Here is an 18,164-nt window from a genome sequence, read left to right on the forward strand (position 1 = left end):
ACTCTGACCTAGGTTCACCTCATGTTGGAGGCTGAGATCTGAATGATTTCTTTGGATCTCCAGGACCTAGATTCAGGAAGCTCTGTGTATTTCTTCGTAAGTGGGTTTGCTACGAAGGTTCCTAAGTGTGCCCTAAGAAGATGCTTAGGTGCAATTCAATAACGTCCACTTAGGAAGAAATTTGTTGGTTCACCTGCGTGCCAATAGAGGTCACTACTGTGTTTCGTTTGGCCAATCAGAGAGCAGCAACATTCTTCATATTGAAGATTTAGCACTGGCTTATCGGAGCTCTATTGCCTCCTATATACGTAGAATTTTCTTATAAAAGTAGTATATTTTGAAGTAAAACAATGTTTTTTTCAACTTCTACAGCCAGCACCGACATTGTAGTAAACAAATATGTTACATTTGTTGTTTACCTACGTAATTCTAAGAGATACTGTGTAGCTGTCCTTGTTGCTCGGAAGATGCGCTGACAATTATTGTATATATTTACTGAATTTACCCAAGGGCCACTAACTATCTAGTGGCCTCGAAGAGGACAGAAAGCCGGCGGCTTGTTAAAGGGCCCGCCAATTGTCTTAATGATATTTTTTAGCTGGAATTTGGCATTTACGGCTTCAGCGGGTAGGCAGTTCCATGGGTTTATAGCCCTCTTGGTGGAAAAAAACATCTGTTTTCAGTCCTACTTGAGAGAATATACTCTCCAACACTATATCTGTGATTGCCCTGTTATCAGTGACTTCATACCAAATGGTATGAGGTATTTTGAGCTCTGTAATTACTTCATACACTCAGGAATATTGGAAGATATTCTTGTGCTGTACCCAGATTTTGCCAGTGGAGGCTAATAGATCAGCATTAAGTATTTTGTTCTCTCCTAATTCCATGTATGACTGGCCATCCTGTGAGGTGAGGATGTTGGATGAGCTTGTAGCTTGTTTTTGATCTACACTGTGTGGTCCTTCATACAGAATAGGGAAGCAGCACATTGCTGTGTATATCTAAACATGTTTAAAAATACATTGTTTGAGAGGAGTCTTGTAGAAACTGGTAAGAGTAATTATAATATAATGTTTCCATGATTCAGTGCTTACATCTTGTGAAAATCACGAAGAGTTGTTTAGTCAGAGTTGATTTGTTTTTTGTATTGAGGCTGGTATTTTCTAAATTGATTCCATGTACAGTATGTCTAACCATCCTGTGAGATGGGAGTATTAGATAAACTTATAGCTAGTTTTTTATCTACACTGTGTAATATTCCATATAGAATAGGGTTGCAGCACATTGCTGTGTATACCTAATCTTCTTAATAAAAAAAATCAGTAATAAAGATTTTAAATTATAGTTTGTATTATTACAAATACAGTACTGTATTATCCTTATTAAATCATGTTGACCATGGATCATTAAGATCTTATGTTGATATGTAATAGTCATATTTCTTTTGAACTGCTAATCCATGCTAATCATTCATTAAATTGTGCATTATGTCTCAATTTTTCACTTCCTTGGATATACTGTACAGTACAAAAAGATAGGATAAAAATAAACCAGTAATATTTCTTTCATTATATTTTTCATTTAAATAACTGCATCAATATTTTTACAGCTGACAGGATTTGTTTTACCATACAGGTGCATTATTTGTTGAAAAAAATTTGGTTTATTGTTACACACAATGGTGCTACATAGCCTTCCCAGCTTGGTGCCTTCTTTTAATACTTACTGATTAAAAAATAAATAATAAATACATTTTATTCAGGAAAAGTACATACAGTTGATTTACAAACATAATGTTGGATTTATAGACAGAGCTAGTACATACAATACCTAAAGCCACTAATACTCATACCATTTCAGGCAAGGTGTGGGGGAAAAACACACAGACTAAAACTTAATAGTAATCGGGATTAGGTATAAATTGTGTTAAAAGAAGGAATAAAAAATACAAAAAGGGGGGTTAACATAGCATAAATCAGCAATTGCACATGTTGGTGAACAGCGTTGTTTAAAAAATAGCAAGACATGGGTTGACATTTAGGAGGTAAGTTAGGTTACATGGAGTTAATTAGGCAGTACTTTGTTTAACTCTTAAACTGGTTGAGAGAGGTACAGCCTTTGACATGATTCGGGAGGTCATTCCATATTCTGGGTCCCTTGATTTGTAGAGCACTTCTAGTTTGGTTACACACAGCCAAATTGTGTAACAGGAAGAAGTCTTGGACACAAATTTGTTCCATGCTAAATGTAGAGGAATCAGCTGAGTATTCCTCAAATAAAATAAGTTGCCTCAGCTTATACGGTAAATAAAATAAGCATTTCTCAAATAAGTAGCTGCCTCACCTCACTGCTACATAGCCTTCCTGGCATGGTGCCTTCTTTTGATAATTACTTGTTCCACACCCAAATTGTATAACAGAAAGAGGTCTTGGACCCCTACTTCCCTCTCTCTTTTTTAATAGTCTATATAGTCATAATTATAGCTTTAAGTATTCAATGAATAAAGTTTTTGACATTTTTACCCTTCTCCTTATCTAACATCATTTGTGCAGCATATTTTTATTTTATGTCTCGCCCAGATTTAATTTCAAAATAAAACCAAACTAAATAAATTAGAAATGGGTATGTATAGCTAAAGTACACCCTTACTACTAGGTGATTTCTTCTTCATTCCTGCTCTCATTTAAATGTTTTGCCTCGGCGAGGTTCAGTTTCAGCTTCTCTCTATCTTCTTTTGAAAGATCTCGTCTTAACGACCACCCTTTCCCATCCTCATCCCTTTGCAATTTTCTAGCATTCCTTAGTACTTCTTCCATCTGTTTGGCACCGTTTAGGGTGATCCTCAAAGGTCGATCTTTCCCTTTTACGTACCTGCCTATTCTCCTGTAGTCGCACACATTCTCTCTGTTTGTAAGACCTTCCACGAGGCCAACAATTTTATCTACTACTTTAGCTTCTTCTACAGCTCTTTCTGACCTAGATGCTATCGCCTTTTCTTTGCAGCCAAAAATGATCAGGGACTTACTCCGATCAACTGTGTTTTGCACCAACTTCGGGTTAGATGCCAATTCTTTCCTCACTTCTAGCCTAATGTTTGTTTTATCTTGGTTGCTGCAGTGTTTGACTTCCTTTACTGCTTCTTCTATTTTTTCCTTCTCCTTGGCCACTTGTGCATAAGTGAGTTGCATATCTTTCTTGCACTGTTCTATTCCCTGTGTAACTTCCTCCATCTGTGCTGACAAAAGCTGTTTCTCCTGTTGAATTTCCTTGCCTAACCTATTGTAGTCATTTATGTTTAAATTTACTTTAACTTCTTCCAAAGCTATTTTTAAGAGTTTATTTTCTTCTTCCATGGCTTTGCAATTTGTTTCCAATTGATTCTTATCCTTGCGCAAGTCTTTCACTAAACCCTCAAGACATAAAACTTTGCTATTCAAATGGTCATTACTTTCTTTCAATTTACTAATTATTTCTACATGAGAGTTCACTATAGTATCTAAATTTACCAACTTGTTATGTAGACTACTAATATCAATGCTTTCTTCATTGAATCCCTCAAAATCAAGCTCTGTTTTGTTTTTCCCCTTGCCAGTGGCCATCTTGAATGTTCTTCTCTGCACTGTAAACACTAGGGCAACTTTTTCTCATCCGATTTTTCACTTCCCTTCGCACTTTCCTGATCAGGGGCATTTGGTGATAGTAAATGATCTCATCAGGCAGGGCTCATCACCTTCTCTCATATTTCATGTTCACCAGTGTTTATTTACTTAATAACTACGGGTATAATATCTTGCTATTATAAAACTAATTCTACTATCATAAAAGAGATATTTACTTTAAGTTTCAAGCAAAGAATGCATATATAACTAGCACGAAGGACTCTTCTTCACTAGATTCAATTTTTATAATCTTTTGTTTATGTTCCAAAATCTTAAAATCGATCCCAGTGTTATGTAGTAGAGAAAAATTGAGTTATATCCAGTTTACGTAAAGCTACGAGTGGTCGGAACCACACTTAGATCCCGGAATGAACTTACGAAGGTTTTTCCACTTAGTGTAGCTACTTGAATACCGCCGTAGCCGCCACGAAGGCGCTAAGAAGGAAAACATTCGTAGCTAAGAAGAAAAACCTTCGTAAGTACCTTCCTGAATCCGGCCCCAGGACACTTATTGGCATGTCTCTGTACATCCAAGCTTCAGGGATTGGTTAGGCTTCATCATAAGGCATCAGACTTACCACTTCAGGGACCTTCTGTTTGTCTGGAATATGACTCCGTGTTTTCACCAGGTTGGCTCGGTACATGGTGACTCATTGTTGGGTCGTTCTCCTAATTTTTCAGGAAAGCAATTTTACTGCATTGTGGCTTCCTCTGCAGTTTCCACTTTTATGGACTCCATTCTCTTGTTTCACCCTGCCTGCTCTCCAGTTCTTTTAATGTCCAGAATTTTGTAAAATTCAAATCCATAGCTTCTGTCTGATAGTTTTGCACTTGTCTCTTTAACATGCACACATCCCCCAGGATGCAGCCTGTAGCAGCTAACTTCTAGGTACCTATTTACTGCTGCATAAACTGTGGGGCATCAGGGTGAAAGAAGCTGTGCACATTTATTTCTGCCTCAACCATGAATCAAACCCAGGCCCTGAGCACTGTCCAGGCAATCTTGCATTTAGAAAATGCAAGATTGAACCAGTGAAGAGCAGAGGTGCCATAGGCACAATCAGAGAGCACTGTATAAACATCAGGGATCCGCGGTTGTTCAACGTCCTCCCAGCGACTATAAGAAATATTGCCGGAACAACCGTGGACATCTTCAAGAGAAAACTGGACGGTTTTCTAAGAGAAGTTCCGGATCAGCCGGGCTGTGGTGGGTACGTGGCCCGGCAGGCCGCTTCAAGCAACAGCCTGGTGGACCAAACTTTCACAAGTCAAGCCTGGCCTCAGGCCGGGCTTGGGGAGTAGAAGAACTCCCAGAACCCTATCAACCAGGTATTAGTTTAGACAGTTAGGTTACTCTACTACCATTTATGAATAAAATCTTTGATTTGGTTAACCATAAGCTTTCGCCTTCCATTTGTTACGGCTGAATTGGGGGTGTTGGGGGACAGCTGTTACTCTCCAGACTTAAGAAACTGGTTGACAGAAGTTATATGTCGTGTCCTGCCACTTCAGGGTTTCAATAGTGGTGATTATTTCCATACATTTCCTACTACATTTATGGCTCCTTGGAAAGTTGTTCCTGGATTTGGGGTTTGTGATGTGTACATAGTTACAATTTCACGAATGGTATATTTATGGTACATGGGGTACATTTTGTTGCTTCTTCCACAGGTCATGCCTTAGCAGAATTTTCTTAGCTGTATTTGTATTTTTTTTTTTTTGCGGCCATGGGCTTTCTTCACCCATCTTTATCTTTGTTTAGATGGGATTGGATTAGCGTTAACTTTAGAATGTTTACTTGGTATTGTCTGTAGCCTTTGCTTTGATTCCCCAATTTATTTGTGATGGGGAAGCACTTCAAGAACTAACCTCACACTAATTTGTGTAATTGGAAGGATTGCCTATGAGGGCTCTTGGAGACCTGAAAACCATCTTTTCTGCCTCCCACATTTTCCCCTGTTTGTTTTGAGGTTCCCACAGGTGTGTGTGTGAGTGTGTTCTTTGCTATCTCTAGATAGGGACCTTATTACAGCATCAAATCAAATCAAATGTTTATTCAGGTAAAGTACATTCATACAAGGTGAGATACAAACGTTGATGGATTTATAGATAGAGCTTGTACATACAATGCCTAAAGCCACTATTACGCAAAGTGTTTCGGGTAGGAAAAACACTTAAGACTAAAACTTAACACTTTCGCGCTCTCCGCGAAGGTCACTCAGCCAACCGTATGTGCGCGCAGCTTTTTTATCGCTTAAGCGTAAAAACAAAAATGTGTATACTCTTTTTACTCTTCTGACCTTAGTTCTCATGCTACGTATTTCATTTTGGTACCAACGTGTTCGCAATAAAATTCTCTAGAAGAACATCAGTAAAATAAGTCACGAAACGTATAGGGATACCAGCACCAAATAAATAACTACGAAGATGACTCGCCGTGAGCGCCCAACAGCAACAAAATGTTTTTACTCTTGGGATTGTTATCACCTCCACACTTGTTCTACATCGTTAATTTTGGTATCAATGGACTCGCAATGAAATTCCCAACACGGTGATATGAATATAAGCGTAGAATAATGATGCGGCCCGCCCGCAAGAGTGTGGGAAGTGGTGAAATTGTTACCCGGTATCGGTGACGGGACGACGCACGGCGCTTTGAAAGTTTATACTTATTTCACTCTCATGACATTAATTTTCTATGTACGTCATTCATTTTTGTGTCAATGTGTTCGCAATAGAATGTTCTATGAGCCCATAGGTAAAAAAGATCAACAAAGCTTAAGATAGAATAGCGCCAAATATAAAACAACGCTGGAACATATCAGTGAGCGTCAAATACACACGAAATGTTTTTACTTTTGTTATGTTTGTCAAGTTTATACTTGTTGCACACAGTTATTTTTGGTTGTACATTGATCGGAATAAAATTCCCTAAACAGACATATGCATATAATACATGATATGGGGGAAGCATTACCAGTATAAACGGCTAAAGTCACCCACCTGCAACCCGTTTGGGACATAATACCATTTGATCGAAGTGGTCCACACCTTTCATGAACTTATTGTACCATGCAGCCTAGTGGTGAGAAAAGGAGCCTCATGGCGCGCAGTTTGAAACAAACCCAAAGTAAATCGGATAAAAATTGAATTTTATACAAATATTTTAAAAGAGGACATAACTTTATGTCCACTATGCGTTAGCGTTAGACGAAACAGGACTCAAAAATGAGTCCAATTAGCGCGAAAGTGTTAAATTAATTAATACCAATTGAGATTAAAGTATAAATTGTATTGAGAAAATAAAAAATAAATAAAAGGGGGGGAACATGGCAGAAAATAGCAAATATACAATTTGGCCAACAAACAGCATTGTTTAAAGTAGTAGACATGGGTTGACATTTAGGGGTAAGGAAGGTTACAAGGAGTTAATTAGGTAGTACTTAGTTTTTATCTTAAAGACTACCTCTCCCAACCAGTTTAACATGATTGGGAAGGTCATTCCACATTCTGGGTCCCTTGATTTGTAGAGCGTTTCTAGTTTGATTAAGTCGTACTCTTGGAATATCAAATAGGTATTTGTTTCGGGTGTGGTGCCCATGGGTTATGTTACAACCTTCTAGGAAGCTTTTGAGGTCAGGATTGACACTACAGTTCAGTATTTTATATATATAAAATACACATGAGAGGATGTGCAATGACTTAATATCTAACATATTCAGAGATTTGACTAAGGGTACCAAGTGATGTCTGGGGCCAGAGATAAATATCGTTCTAATAGCAGCTTTGTGTTGAGTAATTAGAGGACGTAAATGATTTTGGGTAGTAGAACCCCAAGCACAAATACCATATTGTATTATAGTTGAGTTAAGGAAAGATGAGAGAGTAATAGAGCGTCACCAGGGCAGGGCGAGGTACATAATATCTGATCTTGGTAAGAATGCCAACAGTTTTTGAAACTTCTTTTTATACTGTATATTTAGAATGTGTCCCTGGAAATTCAGCTTGTTGTTAATGAGAACGCCAAGGAATTTGCTATCTACTTTGTTACAAATTTGGGTATTGTTTATCCTGAGATTTATTTGATTTGACCATTTATTGCCAAACAAAATATATAAAGTTTTGTCAATGTTGAAGGTGAGTTTGTTGGCAGTTAGCCAGAGATGATCTTTATTTAGCTCAGTATTCACTGTGACATTTAGAGCAAGGGGGTCAGGACTGGAGTAAAGGAAGGTTGTGTCGTCAGCAAATAGAATTGGTTTGAGGTGTTGGGAGGCATTTGGAAGGTCATTAATGTAGATGAGAAAGAGGAGAGGGCCAAGTATGCTGCCCTGAGGAACAGTAATGTTGATGAGTAGGGTGGGAGAAATTGAATTATTCACAGAAACATACTGGAGCCTGTCAGTAAGGTAAGACTGAAGGTATTGCAGGGAGTGTCCTCTGACTCCATAATGATGTAATTTAAGAAGAAGGTTTTGGTGGTTGACAGTGTCAAAAGCTTTACGCAGGTCCACAAATAACCCAACAGGGAACTCATTTTTTATCGAGAGCTGCATGTATCAAGTTATCATACTAATAAGTGCATCGTTAGTGCTTTTTTTTTTTTGTCTTGATTCCATATTGACAAGCGCTAAGTATATTGTGTTTGGCTAGATAAGAGTAAAGCTGCCTGTAGATTAGTTTTTCAAATATTTTTAACAAGTTTGGCAGATTTGATATAGGTTTGTAGTTGTTGACATCAGTGAGATCACCACATTTGTGGACTGAGGTTACTCTCACTTTTTTTAGAATATCTGGAAAGGTTTGGAGGTCAAGTGACTTGTTGTAGAGCAATGGAATGGCAGGAGCTAAGGATCTGGAGGCCTTTTTGTAAATTAGAGTTGGTATCTCCTCAAGGGCACTAGACTTGGTTTTAAGGGAAAGGATTATCTCATTAACATCAGTGGAATTAGCAAGCGTTAGGTACAGAGACTGTGGATAGTTACCTGTAAGATAGTCCTGAACATTAGTACTGGAAGATGGAATATCATTTGCAAGGGATAACCCAATGGATGAGAAGAACCTATTGAACTCAATAGCAGTATCAGAGGCTGAAAGCAGACCATCGTTATTGGATAGGAGTATTGATTTGTTATTTAAAATCTTCTTTGATCCCAATATTTGTGAAATTGTGCTCCATGTTGTCTTAATGTTGCCCTTTGTTTGGGTACATTTATCTTCGTAGTATTTAATTTTGGCTCTTCTAATTATTTTACATAGCAATGATGAGTAATTCTTTGAAAATTCTTTGGAGACGATTCCTAACCTATACTTCTTCTCAAGGTCATGTTTTTTATTAATAGATTTAAGTATTCCCTTTGTAAGCCAAGGATTGTTTAGCCTTTTAGTTGTGACTTGTTTTGTTAGCATAGGACAGTGGGTGTTATAAAGGCTGAGAGATTTTTGAAGAAATGATTGCACTGCTAGGTTGATGTCCCCTAAGTTACCTAATTCGGACTCCAAGTTGATATTAGCAGCAGCAGCTATAAAATTGCCTATAGCAGTTTCATTGTGCAGCCTAAAGCTCATCTCCCTTGTCTCTAGAGGTGGTTTGTTAATGTTGGTTAGGAGAAATGTGGGGTAATGGTCTGTAGTGCTATCAATGATTATCCCTGAAGTAAGCAGAGAGGTTATGTTGGTCCAGATGTGATCAAGAGCTGTGGCAGTACTATCAGTGATTCTAGTAGGTCTAGTGATTAAGGGTATGAGGAAGCAGGAATCCATACAGTTGAGGAAACTAGCAGCAGGGGGGTTATCAGGCTCGCAGAGGTCAATATTAAAGTCACCTGCGATAATTAGATGGTTTTTGTTCAGTCTGTTATCTAGTATTAGATTTCTAAGGTTAGAGTTGAATTCGGACACATCAGTGTTAGGAATTCTATAGACTGCTCCCACAGACAGGACAGACTCGGCACCCTTGACTCTGAAACAGGCAAAGATATACTCTCCACAGGAGTTTCTAGTACTAATTACTTTTAAGCATGTCAGTTCATGGTGGTAGTAAAGAGCAGTACCACCACCTCTCTGAATTGGTCGACAGTTGTGGGTAGTTTGGCATGTTAAAGAGTTTAGTAGTAACCTCTTTTAACCACATTTCAGTAAGTATAACAAAAGAGAATTTGTTGTCAACAGTTTGAATCAAGGCACTAACATCATTAAAGTGTTTGCTTACAAATCTTACATTCAAGTTAATTACAGGCACATTGTGATTATGTTAATACATTTTTTACATCTTGTGCCATATAATATCTGCAGTTTTGATCATGAAAGTGATGATTGTCATTAATACTAGATAAGAGGTTTAGTTCAGAGTCTGTACTTGTTTGCATAAGAGGACTGGTAATAATAATAAAGATTAATCATTTCAGCATGCAGCCTATTGCATAGTTAGCACCAACTTGAAGCTGATTCTCTGGTACAGTGGTATTGCAGGTTCCCATCTTTTTAAGGTAGGGTATAACCTCGTCCAGACTTCTCTTGAGAGCCAGATTGTCAAGGCTAGGCTCAAGCCGCACATGAGAATGCTGTCTCGGCTTGTCTCGGCACCTATCTTTTCCTGCTTCTTTTTTTTCCCGTCTATGTTGTGGGTCCTCATAGACTTTGACGTTATGTTATGCAGATATTTCTTGAGGTTGTGTTGTGCTGGGTGGAGATGGTCTTCATCTTTCCACTGGGGTTTGTAATAGAGGCGTGACCTACGTCTTTCAGTTCTAGCCTGAGGTTGGGTTCAAGTGACTCTTTGGCCACTTGAAGGCCTGCCTCTCTTCTGCCCTGGCAGATAAAGTTATGACCTGGCTTGCTTTGAATGTGACCCTTTTTAGGCTCTGGTTTGCAGTCTCGTCCCACATGGTGGTTGGTGCACCCTATTTGGAATGTGTAGTTGCTGCTGCTGCTGGCTGATGGTATCTATCTACAGTGGTGGGAAAACAGGACACCACGAGCATTCCTCTCGTGCTATAATTACACTTCAGTAATTACTTCACCTAGTTCATTTGGAATTGGGTCTGTATAACCACTTCTCCACACTTCTTGCCTGCTGGCCCATTGTACATCACCTCCACGAGTCTGATTGAGCTGTCTTACCTTTGAATCTTGTATTTAAATGACTTATGAGCATCTTACCATTTGGGTCCAAGTGTGCCAGCTAATTACTTTTCCTTCCCCTTTAATGATTGGGAGCTCTTGAACCAGATTAACTTGCCTCACTAACAGTTATTACTGAGCAGAATAGCAAAAAACTTGATAGGGTTAAAAATGCATGGAACCGCCTGCCTGATGAGGCTGTTAATGCCAAAACTATTAAATTTTAAATCCAGCTGGAAAAAATCATCAGGGCAAATGGGGGGCGGACCTTTGACAAACCACTGCGTCCTGTCATTGTCAAGGCTGCTAGTGTGTTAGCGTCCCTCATACATCATATGAACCAAATATATGTAATGGCTTCTCTCAACATTTGCCTTAGGGAGTGACCAAATAGAATAGCTCAGAAATCAGGCTTTTTAATGTATTATGCAGTATATGAAATGCACTTTCTGTGCAGTATGCATTGTTATTCCTATTTCCTTCCTTCATTTCCCTGTACTGTATCTCATGCTCATGGTGGTGTACTGTACTTGTCCTAGCTTTGTGTTCAAGTGAATTACAGAAAGGACATACTGTTGAAGCATCTATGCTTCCACCTAATCAGAAAGTAACTTAATTGGCCATTGGGTTGTTTTTCTGATGGTACTCAGTGTGTGTGTGTGGTGTGTGAGATACTAGAAGGAAAAAGCTAAAAGTTTTGTTAAAGTGCTCTTTGTTGACATTTCAGATTGGATTGAGCATTCCAAAGTCTTCCAAGGACCAATTTCACCCAGAGAGGATAGTTATAAAAGCCTCTGTAGCACCAATACACAATGTTAACCACCCCTGACTGGCCGTTCCTTACCAAGGGTCACCAGAATCTTGTCTTAGGGAGCAACTTGAATGAACTGCATAGAAATGTGCTCTATATATATACTCACAACCTAATTTTCTTTTCTTTCTTTAGGTGTATCCGGGAAAAATATTAAAGAGGCGGCGAAACCTCGCTTGCATGAACTCCTTCCTGCTCTTTCGGTAGTTGAAGTGGACGTTTTAGAACATTGCGACGATGGAACCTACGTTATTGCCATTCCAAAAGTATTAGAGGCTTTGATATCGGAAGATCTTTTGGAGTAACCCTAGATGTGGTCCCATTATCATGGCTATTACAAGGCCATTTTGATAAATAGGTCACCATCAGAATTTCAGTTGTTTTTATGCATCTGTATTTCAAAACTGGGAGTTCAGGTGATGTCATTAATTTTGTTTCCCCTACTACTGAGTGGTATTTCAGACTTGTTTAGTTATCGAGTATTGCATTTAGTTATCGATCTTTATTTATTGTTTCCAGACCCTTTAATACCTGTTATGGTATGACTTTATTTTGATGTAACTATGAGTGGAGTTTTTGTAGTCGATCATTTATTATGAGTCACGTAGAAAAGAATTGTGTGTTATGCTGTATTTTCGAGGTGGCTATTTTATCCTTTGTTTTTTGTGTGTGCGCTTTACTGCAATTTTTTTCCTTGAATCTTCTGTGCCCCCCCCCCAACCCCTCCCCCTCGGTAAAACTAGGCAAATAGCACTGATGAAACATTGAATCAACATTGATAACATTGATCCTTCATTGATTTTAAGATTACTTGGACATATTTTGCCTGCTGGGGGATGCGCGGGTGTCGGTGGTTATAAACATTCCAGTGTATTGTTCTGAACGAGATGAAACGATCCAACTAATTCATTCTATTTATTTATTTATTTTGTGCCTGATCGGGGATTTTGTTAGATATATTGTTAGTGTGACTCGCTTGTACTAAGGCGCATGAGCACGAGTATTGCATCGTCTCCCTATCACTTGTTGCTACTGCCGGAGAGTGCACAAAATATCGAATATTGAAATCGGTAATTAATTTTCAGCTGTTTATTTTTGTGTACTGTACTTGAACTGTTGTGTACTTTATTTTCATGTCACTTGAGTGAATTTTGCCTTAGTTGGATCCTTAGGCTTATATCACCCAGGTCTTGTCATGCCAGTTAATTGTATAATTGTCTCAATGCATAAATTAATCTATAAATGTTTATGAAGAATTTTTTTGCTGAGAAGCTTTTCATTCACTTCTGAATGCCCAAAGCTTTTATTTGTTCCATATTTAGCAACTAGAGTTTATGTAACAATATGCAATTGTTTATACAAATACAAAAACAATGCCTTAAGCTAAATTTAGCTTTGTGAATATTGTTAACTTGGATGTACACTGCTGAGCTGCTACCAAGGTAATGGGAAACAATGTATAATTATGTTGCATTAATGTATTTTCTTTATGATTACACAAGAATTACAATGCTGAACAGTTCTACACATAAAAATAACCCAACCCATATACTGTACATGATATGCAATGGATAATATTTCGCACTGTCGTGGACCTTTATCAAGTTGACATGACCGGGATCCAGGGTGGACCAAAACATGACATGATCGGGATCCAGAATGGACCAAAATATGACATGATTGGGATCCAGGGTGGACCACAACATGGCATGATCGGGATCCAGAGTGGACCAAAACATGACATGATCGGGATCCAGAGTGGACCAAAACATGACATGATCGGGATCCAGAGTGGACCAAAACATGACATGATTGGGATCCAGGGTGGACCAAAACAGTCATTTTCATGAACAAATCCACAAGTCATTTTCATTTCATTCCATATGTGTTGGGTGGTTTATTTCAGCTACACTGTTGTGACTTATTCTCTGCAATACATACACACATTTTAAGAAGAAACTATATAGCAGTTTTGCATTAGATGAACACAGTATAATGGAGAAGATGTAATAGTACTTTGTAAACAGGAAAATACTGAAGTAAATAAGAGAAAAATTACAATAAATAGGGAATGATAAATGAATACTGTTTTCCATTTTGGTAGGTTGTGCTCATTAGCAATATTGTATATATTTAAGTGCCAAATATATGTAAACTTATACCCCCCATTGTTGGGTAATGTATAAGAGTATACCCTATTATTGGGTTCTGTTTAAGGGTATATCCCATTGTTGGGTATACTGTATAAGTAGGAGTATATTCCACTGAAGACACATTGTGTGGCTTGACCGATGATGACTGCATTATTAAATACTTCACCACTCAAAAGCATTATCTTCACCACCTTTCATCATGTGAAATGCAATCACATATATACAGTAGTCCTAATGACACGGTGAATTATTCATTAACCACAAATAACTTGAGTTACTAAAGTATCTACCAATACAAACTCGGCATTTAATCGATTTCTGATTTATTGGTTGCTATTAATTAAAATTGTTTCGAATAGCTATTTTTTTTTTTAATTCATGATCAGATATATATGGTATGTATTATAGGGTAGTGTTTTATTTCCCGGTGTCAGGACGCTTGTACTTTGGCGTATTTAGGAACCCCCTAACTGGCCTTCCCAAGGATGCAAGCTAACAATTTCCCAATTTCTACATTCCTCTTTATTGGTTGGTGAATAGAGGCATCGGGTGAAAGGAAATGTGGCCTTAGTCCTGCCATGAGGAATGGAAGCTGGGACTTGGTTGTGAGCCGACTATGTAGACCACTGTGCTATGGTAAATCATTAAAGTGTGCTAAACATTACAATGTTATCCAAGTGACAAGAAGTTAAAACCATTATAACTCAAACTACCATTTGTTGTACAAATATTTTTAACATTTACATCAAATTGGGGGTAGTTATGTACCATGATTTAATTTCTGTTGTTTGTTATGCTAATATAACTATTAACTACCACTATCCAACTTGAATTATATTTCCATCAGCCATATTCTGCATACTGTACTAGGGAGGATCATGATAAAAAAATATCATTCTTACCCACTGTAAGGTAGTACTTTACTGTAGCAATTTGTATAAATTCTTAAGTTTGTTTTCAGTGGATAATACTTATGTATATTTAATTCTTCATTGTAGTAAATTTGACATACAAAATAATGGATGTGGTTTCTGTGGTTGAAAGTGACCCAACATTGAGGCTGAGGAAGCAAGCTCAAGGGTTAAGCTAGATGCATTCATAAGGTGCGAACATAAGAGCTTGAGATGAAGACGTCTCAAAAAGCTGAGGACATGCCGGGAGATTTGGCTCCTCTAGTCTTTTGATAATTACTTGGCTCCTCTAGACCTGCTTGCATTAAAAAATCAAGTAATGAGAGAATGAACTAAAGAATCTATGTGAGAAATGGACTTTGATCCCGTTTGTTCTAGCTGGGGACCGCACCTGATATGACTGGCTTAGTTGAAACTATGACTCACGAGTATGGTTTTCACTGTCTACAGCACTTCGTTGCTACTGTATTGTAATTACGGCATGTTGTGGTCTCATTGAGGAATGGTGAACAGGTGGGTGACACGTGGGGGTGGGGGGAGTGTGCCACTGTGGCTGAGTGGACAGCGCTCTGGTGTCGTCGTCCTAAGGGCCTGGGTTCAATACCCGGCAGAAGCAGAAACAAATGGGCAGTTTTCACCCTGGTGCCCCTGTTCACCTAGCAGTAAATAGGTACCTGGGAGTTACATCTACTACAGGCTGCTTCCTGGGGATGTGTGCGTGTGTAAGAGAAATATATGTAGTAGACATAATGGAGGAAAAATAAATGTGTTAGGCTAATGGAGCTAATAGCTTGATTCTGCAGATATAAATAGTAAATACTCTATTAGACTGAAGCTTGGCAAGGTCAGGCTAATGGGAGAGTGGTGAAAGTTGGGTTACCAGCACTCACTTGATCATCAGCCAATGGCACTGGACGAAGGTCAGGTTGACAGGAGAAAGCAGGTGATTTGCCAATGACTTCAGCCTCTATTTGATGCTACGTGCTAACCAACCCAACCCAATGGCCCATTCATTTCTAACTCTTCTCAACCATCCAATGGTTTCATATTTTTCGCTAATCATTCTTGCATTAATGTGTGTAGCAGGCTGTAAGATGTAAGGAAAATGTGCACGAGATTTAGACAAGATCCTGCTATTGTGACATTGATGGCTAGACAAGACACTGCTATTTTAGCAGTCTCCGTGGCGTAGTGGTAAGACGCTCGCCTGGCGTTCTGCGAGCGCCTTGTCCTGGGTTCGTATCCTGGCCAGGGAGGATTTACTGGGTGCAAATCCTTAATCATGGCCTCTGTTTAACTCGACAGTAAAATGGGTACCTGGTTGTTAAACGATTCTTCGCTGGGGTCGTATTCCGAGGAACATGGGATTAAGGACTTGCCCAAAATGATACGTGTACTAGTGGCTGTACAGGAATGTAACAACTCTTGTATATATAAATAAAAAATAAAAAAAATTGTCCTTGACAACATCATGTATGGACAGGAGAAGTTGATATTCTGCACGTAGGGGGCAGAAATCGTCTTAGTCATGCCCGAGAGACCCACTCTAATTGACACGACAACAACAGGTTGCCAAGTGTCTTGGAAAAGCTATGGGCTTGAGCACAGACCAAATCAACACCATTTCTGAAATGTTGATGCAAGTTAAACAGTGTTGGAGACCAACCATCATAGAAACCAGATTTTGGCATGGATGCTACCATCTGGTAGGGGTTGTGGCTAAAAGGCAAGTTAAAATTTTTGCAAAAGCTCTACTTTGCGATCCTTGTAATTCCAAGCAGGACTTGGATTAGCTTTCAGTGAACATTCTGTATTAACTCAGGGCTGGATTGAGCTTGTTTCTAGTGCCTCCATAACACCAGTATCACTTGACAGATATTTGACAAGGTCTTGTGACAGTGCATAATGTTACCCGACCCTCGTCAGAGACCGGGCTGCAGGGACATTGATCCTCGAAATCATTGACGGGTAAAACCCTAACATTGGATCATTAACCTTACCATCAGGGAGCTGCTCAGAAATAAGAGTTACATGTTCACAAAAGTCAATTTTTTTCAAATTTGAAAGAATTGGATCCAATTGAAGAGGTTACAGTATTGTATATTGGTTCCTACTTAAAGTTTATCTGTAAAATATGTAATGATTACTGAATTTTTGTCACGTTCTTTAAAATTCTAGCATAATTTTTTTTTGAAGATTTCCATATTTGTTTTGTTTACCATGTACAGTCTTGCATAATATATATATATACAGTACTGTACTTTTTATATACCTGTTTCTTTATTATTATTATTATTTTGATTTTGTTTCTCCTTTAATTTTGTAGTGTAGTGAGTATTTTGCAATGTAATAATTTGCATGTTGATTATACAGGATTTATGCTGTTCTTTTGCAAACAATGCATATATTCAGAGTAGAGAGTAGAGAGAGGAAAATGAATGATGCATGTAGTTTGGTAAAAGTAGAACTCAGTTAAAATTGATTGTATATTTATCTTTGGGTGTGTGGTGATAATTGAATGTGGGTTTTAGAGGAGAACCTATATTGTACACTGTACTTGTATGATTTAGTGAGAAATTTCAAATTGTTTGCTCTTTTATGAAATAAAGCTGAACAACATACTATATTAAGACTTTTTATTAAGGTAAAACTGGGAACTAGTAGTGCTACATTTGCAGTTCCCGTGGCACGTTGGTAACACATTCACTCCGGCACTTCGCGAGCGCTTTAGCCTGGGAGGATTGACTAGGCACCAGTCCTTAACTGTATGCCTCTGTTCACTCAGCAGTGACTGAGTACCTGGTTGTTAAACAATTTGGCAGGTCGTATTCTAGGGAAAATTAAGATTAAGGACTTGCCCGAAACGTTATGCATGCCAATGGCTCTACAAGAATGTAGGAACTCTTGTAGATATATTAAAAATAAACTTTCTTGCTTGGTACCTTCTTTTGATAATTACTTGCTGACACTTTCCCTCAAAGGTCTCCTCTTGTCATGGTAAGGAGACTCACTCACGTCTCCCTTGGGCTGGTTGGGGTTGTCTTAGTCTGGCATTGTGCATATGGAGTAGACCAACATGGGGTATCCATTTGGGCCATTGGACCACTTGCTGGAGAGACCACCCTTGGGTGGGTGTCTATGCTGGGATAAGATGGAGAAACATTTGTGCACCCTTCAGGATAATGTACAAAAGTAGGACTTTTGCTACATTGTAGAAAAGTTCCCATTAAAAAGGGAACAAGGCTTGTGATGATGTACACTTCCCTGCATTGGCTAGTGTTCAGCCTCCCTTACTGCTTTGTGGGACAAACTTTTGTAAACAATAACATAAAGTAACTGAAACAACTTCTCAAACACAGGCTTGTGGGGCGGGCAATCAGGCCCATGATTCGGACATTGGTGGAAGATTGAGCTCTGGAAACTGCAACTATGATTATCCCTGACCAGGCTTCGTCTTGGGTAAGTCCACTTGATTTTCTCGGGTCCCCTCCCACTTCGAGCTCCA

General features: G+C 38.6%; 1 protein-coding gene across 7 annotated transcripts in view; it reads left to right on the top strand.

Annotated features, from left to right (window-relative positions):
• Positions 1-17,285, top strand: part of LOC123749104 (tudor domain-containing protein 1) — a 141,160-nt gene extending 123,875 nt beyond the window's left edge. For all 7 annotated transcript variants that reach the window (XM_045731216.2, XM_045731213.2, XM_045731218.2 and 4 more), the window contains one exon: positions 11,731-17,285. In XM_045731216.2, the coding sequence (XP_045587172.2) occupies positions 11,731-11,900 (170 nt within the window). In that variant the 3' untranslated portion in view covers positions 11,901-17,285. The remainder of the gene's footprint in view (positions 1-11,730) is intronic.
• Positions 17,286-18,164: the final 879 nt, after the last annotated feature.

This window comes from Procambarus clarkii, chromosome 31 (assembly GCF_040958095.1).
Source record: "Procambarus clarkii isolate CNS0578487 chromosome 31, FALCON_Pclarkii_2.0, whole genome shotgun sequence".
NCBI classification, from domain to species: Eukaryota; Metazoa; Arthropoda; class Malacostraca; order Decapoda; family Cambaridae; genus Procambarus; species Procambarus clarkii.